The sequence below is a fragment of the Pterocles gutturalis genome, unplaced genomic scaffold (genome assembly GCF_000699245.1).
Source record: "Pterocles gutturalis isolate BGI_N339 unplaced genomic scaffold, ASM69924v1 scaffold5516, whole genome shotgun sequence".
In the NCBI taxonomy this organism is placed as follows: Eukaryota; Metazoa; Chordata; class Aves; order Pterocliformes; family Pteroclidae; genus Pterocles; species Pterocles gutturalis.
Genome location: NW_010102932.1, coordinates 63031 through 80682, shown reverse-complemented (window position 1 = coordinate 80682; position 17652 = coordinate 63031). Strand labels below are relative to the sequence as shown.

At 51.7% G+C, this 17652-nt stretch overlaps 1 protein-coding gene across 1 annotated transcript in view; it reads left to right on the top strand.

Annotated features, from left to right (window-relative positions):
* Window positions 1-17652, top strand: part of CDH23 (cadherin-related 23) — a gene marked incomplete at its 5' end in the record, with an annotated part of 110138 nt that overhangs the window by 36227 nt on the left and 56259 nt on the right. Inside the window, 7 exon segments of the mRNA XM_010086485.1 lie at window positions 11155-11219; window positions 11784-12021; window positions 12647-12752; window positions 13134-13261; window positions 15771-15843; window positions 16120-16236; window positions 16637-16749. Of these exon segments, the coding sequence (XP_010084787.1) occupies window positions 11155-11219; window positions 11784-12021; window positions 12647-12752; window positions 13134-13261; window positions 15771-15843; window positions 16120-16236; window positions 16637-16749 (840 nt within the window).

The window sequence follows — 17652 nt, the reverse complement described above, 5'->3', positions numbered from 1 at the left end:
TGTGCCCAGACATGCATGGGGCTCAGCTATGCACCCCTACAGCTTCCTGGGCAAATCTTGATTGCTTCCCTGGCATGGCACAGCCTTGTCCACCCTCAGAGATTTTGTTTCTCTGCTCTTTGTTCTCTGTTCTGCATTCCCTCTGTCTCCCTGTCTGTCCATTCAGCCATCCATCCATCTGTTTAATTCTGTCCATCAAACACATTTATCATATAGATTCAAGTCGTCATTTGCTTGCACAAGAACATCTGGAGAGTTCAGGCTTCACAGGAACAGCTCCTGCCATGCGCAGGGAGCCTGCAATAGCCCAAAGGCAACCTCTCTCCTTCCTCTGTGCTCTTTACCCGTGTGATAAGCCCCTTAGGGCAGAGATTGCTTGTGCGTCTGCTTTGATGGCTACCAGTGTGAAGGGATCCTTGTCCCAGTCAAAGCTTGCAGGTTGCCCAGTAACATAAATCATTGCAGTTTGGAGTTACGCATGTGCTGCAACTCAACAGCTGAGCGGAGGGGAGAGCAGCCTAGCTGGGGCTCTGTGGGTGTTAGTGGCATCTCCCCATGCAAACTGTTCTTTTCCCTTGCTCCGAGCCCTGCTGTGCAGGGGAAAGCCAGGCTGGAGAGGCTTCAAGGTCCTGCACAGCAGCACACTCCTTCTACAAGGCTGAGGTGAAGCAGGGAGGGGAGCAGAGCTCTGCCTGAAGATATGGGCAAGTTCTGCCCCAGCTACCAACAGATATTGAAATATTATTTTTTTTCTGAAACAACTGGCCATGAAACCATTTAATAACATAACAGAAAAGGTCAGGGAAAGAATTTCACACTTCTTGAGCAAGCAGGCAGCCAGTATAACTTGATGCCTCACCAAGAGGCACTGAGAACATACACTGCACCCTAAATTAACTGGGGTCTCTGACACCCCCCACCAAGTGCTGCCTGGGCAGCCAGTGGCTTTCAATGGGTGCTGGCTTTCCTAATAGCAGGGAGCAGGCTGGAAGGCTGTGCCCAGGAGCAAGGGTGCTGGCTCCAGCATGGGGCAGAATGCTTGGGGCTGTGTGCGCGATAGGAAGCCCGGGGAAGGACTGTGCTAGGATGGGTGAATGGCCGTTGTTCTGCTGTAGCCACAGAATGGAGATTTGCTGGAGCAAATCTCCTCTGCTGGGAGAAGAGCAATTGCATGGGAGCAGGGAGTGAGGTGGGGAGACCCAGAAGGAGTGCTCTCTGCTTTGGTACCTCGTGGAGCACATCAGCTGAGAATGGAGCAGAAAGAAAAGTCTCAGGGTCCCGTGCCCAGCAGCTGTGAAGAGGACTGGTGCTGGCCAGGTCAGACCCATCTGCTCAGATCTTTGCTCCTTCCTTTCCCAGGCAGGGAGGGTTTGAAAGCAGTCCCCTGGGCTCATATCTAATTAGCTGTGATGGGGCTGGAAATACCCCTTGAGGGAGCTCTTCTGTGACCTGGGGAGAGGAAGAGGCATGGGCACTACATGAAGCTCTCAGCTGGGAAAATTTTTTGGGTGCAGAAAGCTATAAAACATGGCCTTGCTTCTGGAGTCACTAAGACCCAGCCCCTCTTCCAGCAAGCATCCTTCAACAGGCAAAGGAGCAGGGGGGTCCAGCCCAGCATCGCCTCCTGTCCTTTTGCTGGAGCAGAGAGCACAGTGCCCCTCCAAATCTGCCTTTCATGCTGCTGCTGCTTTGACAGCAGCTGCCATGAGCTGAGGTCAGCATGATGCCAGCTTCCCAAAAGCCAGGGACCTGCACAGTGGCGCAGGCGCATGCCTCACTCCCCATTGCTGATGTATTTGCTAGACATGGAGGAATGGGGAAGGGGCCTAAGATGACCTGGTGGGAGGTAAGAATTAAGAGGCGGGAGGTCTGCTTAAGCTCCTCGTATCCTACAGATCTGCACAGCACACTCCTCCTGAAAAGCTCTGATAAGCAAAATCATTAAAGCCCAAACAAACCAAGAGTAACTTGTTTTTAACACAACAATGCATTTGATTTGCCTTGAAGGGTCTGGAGGAAAATAGTTCTCCAGGGAACTGTGAAAAGTAATCCTAGCTCCGTGATCCCTCGTCTCAGCTTTATTTGCCCCAGTCTGGCTTGGCTGCACAGGCTGGGACCGGTGCCTGGGCACTCTGTCAGCCGGCCGGTGAGCAGGATCAAGCTGGGGAGGCTGCGGCATGCCTCAGACATGGCTGGGGTGAAGAGGGGGAGACATGCAGGGGGATTCCATGCTTTAAAAAATACCATCCGTGGGATGGTTGTGCAGAGATTTGTCTGAAATCTTTGCTGAGTTAGTGACTGCCTTCTCTCTGGGGTGTTATCCTTCCACGTCCTTGTGAGGTAATGCTCTTTGCCTTGCCTTGGGGTCCTTCTGACCCAGCCATATCTCTGCTCTGGGATGGTGCTGGGTTTCTCCCCATGACAACCACCCTCAAGAAATCTGGAGGGGATACAGAGACTTTTTCAGAGCTTTGAAGTGTTCCCCTACTAACATTTCTGGATGGGAGCACAAGGCTGTCGGTGTGCTTTCCAGAGTTATCTTTTGCAGACCCTCAGGAATAGCCTGAGCATCTCCAGCAGTCTGCAGACCTCAGACTATGAACTACAGTGCCCGATTCAACTATCAGGCATCGATTTCAGTGTGGGAATGACTTTCTGTAGCTTGTGGTATGCAGCAAGACGGGTAAAATAAGCACTGTGTTCCCTTGGGGCTTGATAATCTGAATCTGTAAAGTAGTCTTGTTCATTAAAAAATACCGCTTTCCTTTTTTTTCTTCTGAGTTTCAGATTATAATTTTCAGATTATTTCATTGAGAGGGGGAAGGAGAAGGGCTCTCTGTCTTCTCTGCAGAATGTATTAGACTGTCCATTATTTTTATATTTTTTAATGTCTGTATTCCTCTTTTTATATGCATACTCTGGTTCATATTCCTGATTAGTCCCTTTCTGCTACCCTCCGTGGGTTGTCCCCTCCCTGATCATCATTCCTGACACATCCATTCACCTGGAGTCTCGTCTTTCCCCTCTCTGCCACTGAACTTCCTCAGGAGAAGCCTTGTTAGCAAGAGCCTAATGAAGTAAACGCGCTAATTAACCTTCCATTACTCTCCTCATTAAGGCAACCTTTAATTTGGTTGGCAAAGTTTCTCTCCTTTGCCACCCAGCTGTCAGTTTTCTTCTGCTTCTTCGATCTCTCTTCGGCCTCGCATCAGGGATGGGAAAATCGATCCCGCCCTGACTTTCTTTCCAATCTTTCCAGCTGGCTGTAAACGCTAGTCAACAAGAAAGTAATAATGTAGTTTTCCCACCCTGGGAAGGAAAGTTGCAGACATCAATAAGCACCTATTTAAAATGCAAATTGCTTTCTCAATCAGCCATTGGTCTGCTGCTGGTGTGAGTTTGCTGGGGGCACGGGGATGCAGTGGTTGGTGGGCACCTGCATCTTGGCCCAGAGCTTTTGCCGTGGTCCCAGGGCAGCTTTGGGGTGCCTGGGAGGGTTGCATCCCTCTGGGTTTGTCCAACTGCAAGTGCATGTGACCGATGGAGGTGGGATGCAGCTTTGGCTTTGCTTGCAAACCTGGGGGGATTTCTCCAGTCGCCTGTGCAGCCTTCAGGTCCCACCCCAGATCCCTCCATCCCTTCGGCCAAGGGCACCTGCTGTCCCCTAACGTCTGTGGAGCTGCCACTGTCTTTTGTTTCTGGATGATCTCCAAAGGTTTTCTTTCTCATTTTTCTTGGAGGAAAAAGTGAATACGGGAGGCAGAAATGGTCTGGGATAAAAGGCAGTTGTTGCGGAGGCTGAGCGGAGGCTGTAGCTTTGAGCTGCTGGTGGGCAAGGTGCTGCCAAGGGGCTCATCCCAAGCTGTGTTTCTCTCTCACATGGTGATGGTCACTGTATGAACCGGCCTTGAGGGAAAGCCTACATTGCTGCAGATTTTGGGGAAGTTGCATGGAGTAAGGAATATAACCAGTCAGAGCGGGGAGTGAGGTGGGGAAATAGCTCCCAAATCAATGGATGGATGAAAATTCTTCCAAGGATGAGCATGCTCCTGACTTCTGTGGGGAATTGGGTGGGAGGTAAACCATCCCCTGCCCCATCTGTGGCTCCTGGGGCACTCTCCCAGCATTAGGGCTGGAGAGTGGGGCAGCCCATCATCTCCTGAGGCACTGGTGGTCAATAGGACAGTGTTCCCCCATGTTGCAGTGGGGATAGCACAGGGCTTTTTAACCTTTTCCAGCTGATTGACCCTCTAAATGGTGCTCAGGGGGTTGAAGGTCCCGGTGCAGCCTGTTTGTTTGTGCAAGGAGTCACCTCCCACATACGTCTTAGGAGCAGTTTGCACCTCCTCTGCCTTCCTGCATGGGTTTGGGAAGCTCAGGATGGTCAAACACTGGGAGACAAGGACTCCCAGGTCAGCCTCTATCCTTTCTTTCTGCTTGAAGTGAAGGGAAACTATATGCGAAAGCTTTGCTGGAGAGGGTGAACACCAGGGAGGTGGCATTGGGGGACTGCCAGCCCATGGGTGTTGCAAGGATGGGCTCAGGAGTAGGATACCTTCCCTGTTGCAGGCTGGAGGGAGGTGGGATGTGGACCCACTTTGAGGCAGCAGTAACAGGGTGTGCATCCTTGCTGGGAAGGCTTGGGCATGGACATGGCAATAAAGGGGTTTTATTGGGTCCGGGTGAGATCCAGGTTCCCAAGGCTAGCCCTTGGGAGGGAGGTGGCAGAGGGAAGGCTAATTTCTGGTGTCCTCCAAGCCTGGACTTTGTCCCTCCTCCCAGCCTGTCTCCCCTCCCCTTGCCCACACAGCTTCTCTTCCCCTTTAGCATCTTAATTGATCTTGTTGCTCTCAATCCCCTCGAGTGCTCCAACTCCAGCTGTGCTTAAACAGAACAAAATCTCTTCCAATTTCCCCACCGCTTAAAAGAAAATTGAATCCTTTATCTTTAAGAGGAGAGGGAAACTGCAAAAACATGAAACAGTAAATAGTTAAATAATCAAAGCAGACAATCCAAATTACCTGGAAAGTTAAACACTAATGGCTTGCCTTCTTCCTGCCTGCTTCTTTTTAAAAAAGAGAAACAAAATGTGCTTGCACTCCTTGTTCCTCTTAAATATTCTTATCAATCCAGCTCTGTAAATAAAGGGAAGGGGAGGAGGGAGTTACCAGGTAGCAGCGTGATTGACGGATCCGAAGTCCTCGTCTTTGTGTCAGGGCCCAGTGCTCTTTGGCTGTGTTTATCTCTTTAATCTAAATATCAATCCGTAAGACCGAAATGGGGTGGAATAGGAATCATGACAGCCTGAGCGCTGAGGAGAGAGACACTTATTGCAGCTTTGCAGCCGCTCCCTGTCCTGATGGAACTGTCAGGATAAATGCACAGCTAAAGCGCAAAGGTGGAAAAAAAAAAATCACAGCCCCCCCTGCCAAAAAAAAAATTAATCCATCCCGTAAGGTGGGAAAGAAAAACATGAAGCAAAGACAGACCTGCTCCTGTCCGAACTGCATCTTGCAAAGCACAAACCGGGCAGCAGGATTCCGCCCAGCCTTCCCAGTGTTCCCAGTAGGAGATGGGGTTGGTGGGTTTTCCTTGCTGGTAATTTGGGAGGTGGCAGGGAGATGAAGGGAGAAGTTTTCCCAAGATGATACTTGCTGCCGTGCAAACACCCTGGCTTCACACCTCTTTCTCAGCTGTCCCTGTAGAGCAACTGTTGTCTTTACCTCAACACATCCTCTCCCAGACTCGGCACCTCTGAACCAGGGCAGCTCTGTCGTGCCTTTGGGTTTGCTACCCCTTGCAGAAAAAATAAAATCCTGCTCTCCAGCTGGGTTTGATTCACACTCAGAGCAACCACAGGCTGCATCCATTTCCAGGGTGAATTATCTTCATTCATGCTGGAGAATGGTTGGACTTTGCCATTCCCTTTCTCCAAGCCAGGATTCAACATGTTTGTGTCCATCTCCAGGCAAGGACTGGTTTGGCTCTTCCCTCCTCCTTTCCTCTTGTCCCCCCTCTCCCCACTGTGCCCCAGATGATGCTCATAACCTGGTTGAAATGGAGTTGCAGATGGCAGGAAGTGTGACTGGCTTCTGGGAACTCTTGTGAATACTTCAGAGATCATTGGGGATTTATATTTCCTCCATCGGACTTTGACTGTAATTTCTTCCATCTTGCTGGGCTGTAAAATTCATTAGAGACCCAACAGCAAAGTGATTGAGATGTCAAACCACGCGATTTTGTGGTTATTTAATCTATCAGATGTGCTGCTTGCCATTTAGGTGGACAACAGGAGAATAAGAAATCAATACGGTTCATTAGCAAAGTACTTGCGCCCAGCTCCAGCGCGGAGCTCCAGTAAAACTCACCAAGGCAGGCGTCTAAACAGTCTTGGTGTCACCTTGTGCAATGCAAACTGGCACTCTAGACGCCGGTTTCTCTCGCTCAAGAACTGTCTTCTGTCGGCCTGTGTTTTAAACCCCAGTCTCCAGCCATTGCAACAGCCGGGCTATAGTAAACTGCTCCCCACTGAATCACAGGTGCCCAGGCAAGTGTTAACCTTGCTCACGAGGACCCGATGTTGCGAGGAGCCGATGTTGCAAGGAGCGCTGTTATAAAACACAATCAAGAAGGCTGTTGTTTTCCCCTGGGGCTGGCAGAAGAGGTGGGGAAAAGCTCTGCAGTTCCCAGGGGGGTTGATTGGCTATTTTTTCCCCCCCCTCACCAGGCTCAGCACAGCCCTCTGGGGTCATTAGCGGCAATTGAGCTCCCAGCTTGGCGCAGATGCTGTGGGCTGGAGCTGCTGGGGAAGGCGGTGGCGGCGCTGCCCTGGCATCTCCCCACTCCCGCCTCTCTCCTCCCCGGCTAATCACACCACTGGGCTCCAGCCTGGTGATGCCAGCCAGCCATCAGCTCCATTCGTGCCTGATTGCCACCTCCCACCAGGCAGCCACTCTTTAAAGGGCTAGGAAAGAGCGCGGTCAGGGCAGGTAATGCTGGCAAAAGAGCTGTTTTCCATTGGGGAAGGGTATAATGGCTTTAAGCGGGTTTTCCATTGGCTTTCTTGACCTGTTTTTGCAGCCCAGCAATTGCTTCTCATGGAAGCTCTTGGCCCTTTGGGTTTCTCCTCCTCAAATCACAAATCAGACGGCAGTTCAGGTGGATACCAGAGGTTAGCTGTTATTCCCCTGGGACCTGAAGATTGCAATAGGTTGCACTTAAGAAGGGATACTTGCGGGTTAACACATCCAGGTTTAGGTGGCTCCAAAAATTGGTATGATGGCAGGGCATGGCTCCTTGCCCTGGGTTCCTTGTACCACAGTCTGAGCAGCCTGTGGCTGCCAATCTGACTCAAGGAGCAACCACATCTGCCTCATGTTCCTAGAAAACTGGAAAAAAGTAGGAAGCAGACGAGAATTCTCCATCCATTTTCTTTCTCCTGTGGCCCAAGCCCCAGGTGTCTTACCAGAGCAGTGGTGCCTTGGTGTCCCCACTGCCCACCTGCCAGGGCCAGGGCAGCAAACAAGCAGAGGCTGGACAAGGCTCATGCCTGGTCACTTCGGTACCCTGACAGCTTTTTGATGTTCAGTAATTGCTTTCCTGATACAACTCTTTTAAGCAGAAAGCAATTTGTTCCCCATCAATTTTTATTTCCTGGGTTCTGAATGCAAGGTAGGGGAGGGAAGACAAAGAGGGCGAACAAACCAAGCTTGGACCCACTCTGGCAGCCCTGCGCAGACAGAAGGGTGGGAATCATTTGGTGCTGGTGGAACCGTCTTCAGGCAGGCAGGACAGCCGGTCTCATCCAGACAGCAACAAGTCGTCCTTTGCTCACCCCTGCAACCAACCTCCAGCTCCTCAGCCCTACTGGTGAGTTTGGGGATGACAATTAGCATCCTGGGGGATCTGTGCTGCCCTGAAAGGTTCTTCTCCGTCCTTGAAGCCCGTCCCCGCTGCTCCTGCTGTGCTCCCTGAAGCTGCTGGGAGTGGAGTTAATCTCGGGCAGTTTAAGGAGTCGTTGAGCGGGGCTCGGCAGATGATGAATGTCGAAACCATTACCGGGGAAGCTCCGTGGAGCTGTTTAAAATGGAATTCTCCCATGTAAATTTCTGCTCCATCAATCCTGATGACATGTCAAACATTGCTATTGTTTCCCGAACAAATTGGATGACATGCCCTTTCCTGCAGATTTACCCATGAGAGCAGAACCTGGCTCCTTGGTTTCATCTCCGGCTCTGCTGGCCTGCGAGCTGGTGGGGAAGGATGGACATGATGGCCCTGGGTGGGACAAAAGGGAGATGTCCAAAATATTTGTGCTGGGCCATGGGAATTTGTGTGCGCCTGTGCCGGGTGCCCATGCTGTAGCTCAGTAAATTAATCCCTTGCGTTATCTAGGCTTCCTCTTCATGCCACTCTCCCGGAGTTTAGCCGCTTAAATGTGGGTTTTTTTCAGAAGTAGGCTGGACTGGTGACAGCTCATAAAAGTACAGATGTGGACCCACGTTTTCATCCTGCCCTTTTGCAGGCTCCAGTGGACAAATCCTGCTTTAATATTCTGGGCAGGAGAGGAGCAGCCATAAAAGCTATTTGATTGCTTCTCCAGGTGAAACCCCAGGAAACTTCCAGCCAGCTGCCTTTCCTCCCCCGGCTGTAGGGATGGATGCGTGCATGCCGGGGGTGCCCAGTCAGTGACGGGGGGTGGCTGTGGGAAAACAGCTGGCACCCAGGGATCACAAAAAAGACCCTGCAAAGCCGTCAGCTGGTGGGATTTGGGGTATTCTACACGTGGGTTGTGTGTGCGCCCCAGGAGCCCCTGGAATCACTTTGCAAAGGGGATGCATGTCACTTCCCCAGGGGTTTGAGCATCTGAGCATCTTTTTTACCCTTAGAGGGAGAAAGATTGGTAGTGCAGAATCCCAAATTAAGTATGCTGAGTGTGTGTGGTTTTGCTCTTTGCATATTCCCTGTTACGCTCAAGTAACCAGCACCATTACCCTGCATTATGCCCGTGACGTTCAGCTGCCAGGAAAGCCATCAAGCAGGCATCACCTTCCACCTCCCCTGGTATAAATCAAGGTAATTAATTAGCTCGGCTGGTGAGGTGGTGTACTGGGCAAAGTCAGGCTGCCTGGTCTCCTGGCTCCTCATGAGCGGGTGGCTTTTCCTTGCTGGCAGTTTTGGCTGGCCCAGCATCACCGCAGCTGGTGGTCCAGCCCCTCTCCTGGCTTGGATCCCTGAGCAGCAATGTGCTAACCTTCTTTTAACCTTCTTGCTTCCCTCTATTTTTTTTTTCCTTGGCAGAAGAAAATTACACTTTGCTGGTGTTGTCTGTCACAATAAGTACTTACCAGTGCAATTGTACGGGACCAAATGAAGGGAATTAGTTTTGCCTGCACTTTGTGGCACTGTCAGGACCTCCATAAATCATTATCTCATCAGCAGCCCACCCAGGTCCATGGAAAATGCTTTTCTGGGCTCCGCTATTTCACCAGACCCCTAGGAATTAATGGGACCTAAGGGTTCACAGAGGCTGGGGTCACAGGAGTAACGGCTGGGAAAAGGTCAAGGGCCGGCTCATACCAGGTGATGCTGAGGATGCTCAAAGCACTTGAGGATCTTGGGGAGAGGGGACCCGTGGTCCTTGCTGGCCAGCCCTGGGTACAATTTGGGGGTTTGCCACCACAATACACAGCCACCTGGGCTGGTGGCAGGTATTAGGATGGGGGATTAATACCAGTATTTATTGGTTGAGGGAAGCTGGGGTGAGCAGACAATAGATTAGACCCCCTCCTCCCCAGCTGTTTCCATTCAGAAAAGCAGACAGGCTCTGGCTGGGATGGGGCATCCTCATAGGTGTCCCCCCAGTGTCCTCTAAGGAGGGGGATGCACCCCAGAGGGGGTTTGCCGTCCAGGAGCAGTCACTGCTTGCTCAATGGGCATCTCTCTGGGCAGATTTTGGCAGGTTTGTTCCATTTTGCTAAATGCAATTGCAATGTGCGCAAAAAGTAAATCACATCTTGGCAGCGGAGAGGAAAATCATGAGAATCAGTAGGTCTGAAAGGTTGGCTCCACCAGCACACCCTTTGGCTGGCTGGAATTTACCACCCATGCTGGAGAAGCATTTGAGAGGAAAAACTGTATTAATTCTGTATAGTTTTCCTGCCTTTTCCTCTCTGCCACCCTGTGGTGTGGCAGATAACCGGCATGCAGGGTAAAGCAGTTTGATGTGCTCAAGCTCCTACTCTGCTGTCAAGGGTAATCAAGGCCGTCGATAAATCAGGAAGGTTTCAGGAATGGGTTGTGTTCCATGCCAGTCCCAAAATACAGCCTTTTGATGTTATCTGGACATAAAATGTGTCTTTGACCCTGCTTTTTCACAGACCTGTTGGTGTCTAAGTAATCCGGACAGGACTCAATTTAGAAAACATACTGGGGGAGAAAAAGGATATTTTGGGCCTTGTATTCCACTTTCCTCACCTAAAAATAAAGTTTCCTGATCCTTTTTCCTGCTGCTGCTCATGCATATTTTATATATTCATTACAGAAAAAACTTTAAAACCTGCATAAATCTTGCCTTGCTCATCCAGAGCTGACACGCCAAGTTTCGCACACCTTCCTCAGAAGGTGCTGGTTGCTTAGCCGTGACCAGCCAGCCCCAGTTTCAGCAGCTGGCAGCGGCATGTGTGCATCCAGTCCTGCCTCCGGCAGCGGCTTCCGTGTATCACTGGGGTTGCAGCAGATTGTACCCCCCCCAGAAGGGCCATGCAGTGGGAGCTGCTCGTGCAAAGCAAGGTCTGAATCCCTTTCCTTGCTTTTCCTGGTCTGTGTGCTTCCCAGATTAGCTTAATCTGTCAAGGAAAGTATGTACACATAAAACTTGCCACTGCCAAAACGTTTGGGATGGATGCAGTGGAGGGCTGTCATCCCGAGCAGGCTGTGAGTCAGGGATGTGCAGGATAACCTGGGCAAGCATGGACAGCCCCAGCCCCACGTGTCCCAGCTGATAAATGGCAGCACACAGCATCTGAGCTGGTGCTACCCACTGGCATCTAGTTAGAAGGAGGTAAAGAGGATGTAATGGATTCACCAGCGTGCGTAATAACGCAGCGTTCCAATAAGTACCTTCATTTACTAATTAACTTTTTTTTTTTTTAGGCAACTGACAATGACGTGGGCACATACGGGAAAGTCAGTTATTTTTTCAGCGATGACCCTGATCGGTAAGTGTGACCAAACCACCAGCATGACCTTGGTTCTTCAAAATCCTCTTCTAACCTCACTGAGAAGTCACATGGCAATTCAGAGCATTTATTATATCCTACCTGTGAGATCCCCTATGAAAACCGCACTGTGCCGCCTCCCAAAGGGGCCAGCTAACTTCAGCACGTGCCTGATGAACAGCACCTTTAATCACTTTGCTGAATCAGGACTTGCAGGCACCAGTGCTGTTTGGGACTGATAAATGCATTTGCCAGCAAGTTATTGGCCCTGGAGCATTGCATGAGATCCAGTGGTGGTGGACAGATAAGGGAGGAACATGGGCTTACCCAGCAGAAGGGATGTGGGGGCCTCTGAGCCCCTCTTTCTCAGCCTGTAGAGCAGCACTGAGGGTTTCTACCCCCCACACCTGCACCAAGCTCTTGAAGATGCTCTGGGACCGCATATCCCTCAGAAGAAAGCCATGAACTTCACCCACTGCAGTGCTAGCTGCCAGGCTGCTGCCACCCCATCTCTCCATCTCCCTCATCACCAGAGCTTTCCCCTCTCTTTTCCTGCCCCCTCAGTTTCTCGCTGGACAAGGACACAGGCGTAATCCTCCTGACAGCTCGGCTTGACTTCGAGACGACACAGCGCTACACCCTGACCGTCATCGCCCGGGATGGTGGTGGGGAGGAGACGACGGGGCGCGTCAGGATTAACGTCCTTGATGTCAATGACAATGTCCCCACCTTCCAAAAGGAGGCATACCTGGGGGCCCTGCGGGAGAATGAGCCCTCCGTCACCCAGGTGGTCCGGCTCCGGGTGAGGGACCGCAGCTCTCCTCCGCTCGGGATGTGCGGCAGGGAGACAGGAGCAGGTCTCCATCCGTCCCTGCTACTGTCCCTCTTGCCATCCTCCTGCATCCCCCCTGAAAATCCTTTGTGCTTCACTGCCAAGGCCAACTGGGTGCAGCACTGCAGCTGTGGGCTGCCTCCCTCCTCCTCTTCTCCTGTAAGTCCCCCCATCCCCAAGACCTGGGGTTTCTCCCAGGGCACAGATATTGCCTTGCTCTGCTCAATAAAGTCAGAAGGCACTGAGGGGAAGGTGCTCAAGTTGTTGATGGAGCTGTAAACCTCTGCTGTGGAGGGAAGACAGGTAGGGAAGATTGTTTGCTCCTTCAGCACAAGAATAAACTTTGCCACGATGCAAAAGCATGACTTTCCCTCCACGGGGCCAGGCTGGATGAGTGCCCCAGAGAGGCGGGAGAAGGGGACCCATTAAGCCCTTTCTGGGAAGTGGGATGGGAGGAGAGGCTGGTTTACAAACCCCCTCAGGCCTCTGCTGAGGGTGTCTTCATCACTCCTTGCTCCCAGACTATACCTCCCACCCTCTTGGCTCTCTCCAGCACAGCTCCCATGCTCATTGACTCCCTCTGCTCGTGCCCTAGGCATCTGACGAGGACTCTCCTCCAAACAACCAGATCACATACAGCATTGTGCAGGCATCTGCCTTCCACGACTACTTTGACATCACGGTATCAGAAGGGTACGGAGGTAAGCACTGGTCCCAGGACCACGGTGCCCCTGATGAGCAGCAGCAGCTCAGGATGCTCTCCTACCCCTGCAAGCAGTCATATCAACAGCCTTTAAGAAGCTGCTCCAGCAGCTCCTCTGCTTGTCCTCACCTCACCCGCAACGTGGTCCTTTGCAGCAGGGCTTCAGCCATGTTCTTGTGAGTGTACAGCTCACTCTGGGTTAACACCAGTGCAAGGAGCTCAGTAACACCCGGCACTTGTGTTCTGAGGGCATTGTCACCTCAAGCAAGCACTGCTGGCCCCAGGGACATGGTGTGGCTGGGCCATCCCCCAAGCCTGCCTACAGTCCTGCTTGGTGTGTGAACGTCCCCCCCAGCCACCCTGCTTTGCATTCTTTCAGTGATCAGCGTGAACCACCCCCTGGACTATGAGCAAGTGGCCAATGGGGTTATTTACCTGACTGTGATGGCCAAGGATGCCGGCAACCCACCGCTCAACAGCACTGTCCCTGTCACCATCGGGGTGTTTGTAAGTACAGCATTTGGCCATCCTGTTGTGGTCTCGTTAACCACCAATAACCCAGCAAGACTATCCTGCCCCATGGATGTGTACACATGGATTGTAATTATGTATGTCTCACATATATATATATGTGTGTCATATATGTCTCATGGAAGAAATCCTGTCCCTGACATTTGGTAAGGTCTGAGTGACAGAGGGTGAGTGAGGGTATCTCTGAGGGGGTGTCACCATGGACAAGCACAGATGGGCTGCCTTGACCCAATGTACCTCCTCCCTCCCCTTGGCTACCCATGATGTATGGGGAAGCCGCTGGAGGTGATGTAGCAGGAGCCCCAGCTAACCGCGAGGTGAGCATCAGAGCTGGGGACAGCCTGGAGATCACCCCACTGCCTTTGCTTTCAACTGGAGAGGTTTGTTGAGCAGCTGGTGAGCCCTTCTCTTGGCTCACAGGCAACCCCTGGCTGTGATGCTCTCCCTGCTCGTAGCCAGAGGTGCTTGCTACCGTTCAGATGCAGAGCAGAGAGTTTTGGCTGCACATTAGTGCTTGTAGCATCAGAAATTATCTGATAATTCAGGCCCTGAATTAATCACGGGCAGTTGCCTTTTCTCTCCCCAGTGCCGACTGTCCTGGCTGGGCTGCAGGCTTTGCTGTGCATCTCACATGCCAGCATAGGTGCAAAGCCGCTCAAGGTGGGGCTGCTGCTGGGAGAGGTAGATCATCACAGCGTGCCCTGGAGAGATTAGATCAGGTTGTCACTTTGAGGTGCATTGTGGTTCAAGGATGTCTGGAGGGAGGCATCAGAGATGGAGACAGTTTCTTTGATAACCCATCAGTCTTGTGGTGATGGGATCTAAGCCCAGCTGGTGGCAGCATCAGTCTGGGAAGGCGAAGATGGAATCCACAGTGCCGTAGGATGGGAATGAAGTATCATGAGTGTGCCTCTCCTCCAGCTCCCTCATTGTGCTCAGGAGAGGGGGAATCAAGCAGTGCCAGGGGCTAAATGCATCCCTCCCATGCTGTGCTTTGGCCAGCGTAAACATCTCTTTCTAAAGAGCACACTTCAGCGGGTCATCTCCTCCGGGTCAAGTCTGTACACTGGTAGGGTTTAAGTAGCTGTCAATTCTCCCACCCTCAACCAAAGGAATTTTCTCTCAACTGGAAAAAGAAAAGAAAAAAAAAGCCAGAAAATAGGAAGAAAATGAGGAGGGAGCACTTCACCATGGCACTTCAGGAACAAGAGCCGTGAAAAGGCAGAACGAGAGTGTGGAGGGAGGTAATTTTTTTTCATCCTTTGGTTGTTGGTTTTTAATAAAGAAGTCAAACTTGCCTTGTAGATTTCCCATTAGGGGACAATATGCTTTTGTAGAGGGAGCTACTGAATCAGAACTAATAGCACGCGCGCGTGCACGCCACACCAGGATCCAGGGAAATATCACCGCAAATAAGTTTCTGCCTCGCTCCCTGCCGCTGGTGCCCTGTTTGGGGCGATGAGCCAGTGACTTCTAGTGTGCCTATGTCTGGAGCAAAGGGGGTTGTGTCTTTAGCATGAGCATCTGTCGTTATCAGCATCCCTGAAGATGATGCAATGGCTGTCCGAGGCCTGCCTGGACCTCCTGGGCTGATGACCCAGACCCAGCCCTGCAAGGAGGAGGAGGAGGGATGGTGAGGACAGCACCCCGGCCAGGCGGCAGTTTCCTCATTACCCTTGGAGGAGGCACAGTGAAAGCTGAGTGATGCAAAGGCTGATTAAAGACCACCTGCTTCCAACAAGGAGAGCAGAGGATGGCGATTTAATTGCAGTACGATGGGCATCGTTGGCACGTGAAATTGCCTCAAATATCAAGTTCGGCAGCAGCAGGAGCAGCTGAGCTTGCAGGTCCATCAGCCGTCTCCAGGTAGAAAATGTCTCCGGAGCAGCCCCAGGGAAGCGGCAAAGTCCATAACAGTGTTTTAATGTCCTGGCAGCTCTATCCTTCCCTCCGTAGGTGGTTGGGTTTGGTTCATTTAAGGCAGATTCTTAACATTGTTTAAACAGCATTTAAAGCCCTCCTGGGGGAGCTTTCAACTGGTCCAAAATCTGTTTTGAGGGATGTCTCGAGCAATTGCTCCTGCCTGGTTTCACCAAGCCAGCCATAATCGCTAGCAGAGACAAGCTTAGAAGGAGCGCATTGGTATGCAAACCAGCTCCCCCCCTGGAAAATGCTGTAGCTGCTCTCTGCAAACACTCACAGCCTTTCTCTGCTTCAACAAAGGCAGCAAAAGCTCAGCAGCTCCCCTGGCCAGTCTGGTGTGCCTGGTGGCCTTGTGGCCGGGGTGACCCAGAGCACTAAACCACTTGTGTGCTGGTCCCAGCTCTGGTGCCTTACCCCTGAGGCCATCTTCTCCAGGCTGATGCCTTGAGCTGGTCCTGTCTTGACATGCGGTTGGCCAGGGCATCCCTGTACCAGACTTTTGCAGCTGCTTGAACATTTTGCCTTTTTCCCAACGAACCTCTTGACCTTCTCTTTTCTTCAGGATGAAAACGACAACCCCCCCACGTTCAGCAAACCCTCCTACGTCATCACCATCATGGAGGACATCATGGCAGGTACGGAGCATGCATCTCTCCCTTCTCCAGTCTGACAGAGGGACCCTGGTGCTCTTACAGCCAGAACAGTGATGGCTTTTGGGGGAGGCAAGAGCCAAAGACCTGGCAGAGTTTCATAGCCATGGGGCCTGGGGGTTTGGCCCTACTGTGCACACAGGCAAGGGGTCCCCTTGGCTGGGTGACCTGTTTGAGGTTGGGGTGGGGACAGGGCAGGTGGGGAGAGCCACTCCAGACTGCAAATGCCTTGTCTCAGCCCTCGATTCTGCTTCCCCCAAGGAGCCACAGTGTTGTTTCTCAATGCCACGGACATGGACCGGTCCAGGGAGTATGGGCAGGAGTCGATCATCTACTCCCTGGAGGGCTCCTCGCATTTTCGGATCAATGCTCGCTCAGGTGAACCTTCATACATGCTCTCCCTCTTTTTCTTTTAGTTTCCTCTATTGAATTTCCCCTGGTTTTCTTCCCCATCCTTTTTCCTCTTTCACCCTCCCTCCCTCCCCCACCCATCCCTTCTCTCTCCTGAGCAGCCAGCTTAGGAGAAACACAGTTTAAGGGATTCACCAGATTTCAGCCACCAACACTTGCTTGGTGACTCAGAGAGCTTTAGCAGAGGCATGGGTGGAAGCTCAGCTCCTGGTGGGACTGTTGCCTGAGAAAAGGCTTTGGCTGCAATGGCTTATGTTAGCTAAATAGATGCTTCCTGCCTTCCCTTGCTTGGCATTGTTGTTGGCTTGTTACGGGCAGGAATTCGCCATACAACATCTCTAATCCTTCTCATCTCCTCTGGCTGCAGGAGAAATCACAACGACATCTTTGCTGGATCGGGAGACCAAATCCGAATACATCCTTATTGTCCGGGCAGTGGATGGAGGCCTGGGCCACCACCAGAAGACGGGCATTGCTATGGTGAGTGTGAGAAAGAGTGAGTCCCATCTCCTTGAACCACCAATGCCCACCTGGGGCTGGTGTTGGGGAGGGCTGCCCAGGAACCAATGCTTCAGTTCCCAATGCTAGCAGTGGTAAATTTTAGTTGTGTGTATGGGTAAAGAGCATAAGGTCGTGTCTGTCCCCACTGCTGCAGGCAGCTCTTGCAGAATGACTGTCTGGGCTGTGTAGACCTTGAAGTCAGGCTTCCTTTCCTGATGAGCCATTCATCCAGGAGCCACTTGGCCTTCCAGAGCCTTACATGTCCAGCTCTCCATGCAAAGGTGGTAGCAGGTACCTATTCCACCCACTCTCCAGTTGGAGGGCTTAGTTATTCCTGGTGACTGCTATTCACATACTGCCTGGATCAAGAGTTTCCAACCAGTTTGTGATGCCTGGACTCCTCAGAAGGTTCTGGTGGAGGTACAGGCCGTTGTACCGTAGATTGAAGCTTACGGCTTTGCCTTGCCCTTCGCAGATGTCAGGGAAAGTCATTGTTTACAAATGGTTTGTAAAAGTCTTTGAAATTATCAGGAAGTCAAAAGACAAGGATCCATCTCTCACTGCTCATGGCACCGTGTTGGTTTGAACCTTTTGTAACATTTGAGTGCTCTTGCTCCTGGGGACACTTGATTGGGTTGTGGGAGAGATGTCCCACACAACAGAGGACAATGCAGAAGAATATTGTGGTTGTGCTGAGGAGATCCCTAAAATAATTATCACTATTGCTGAGGGCCATCAGGAGGTGTATGACCCAGGCAGCAGACCAGAAGCTCTGGATGGAGCCTCCCAGACACACATGAGGACTTTGGCTGGGCAACAGCATGGCCTGTCAGATGCTGAGCTCCCCTTTGGGGCTCCAGCTGAGGTGATGTTCTCCTAATA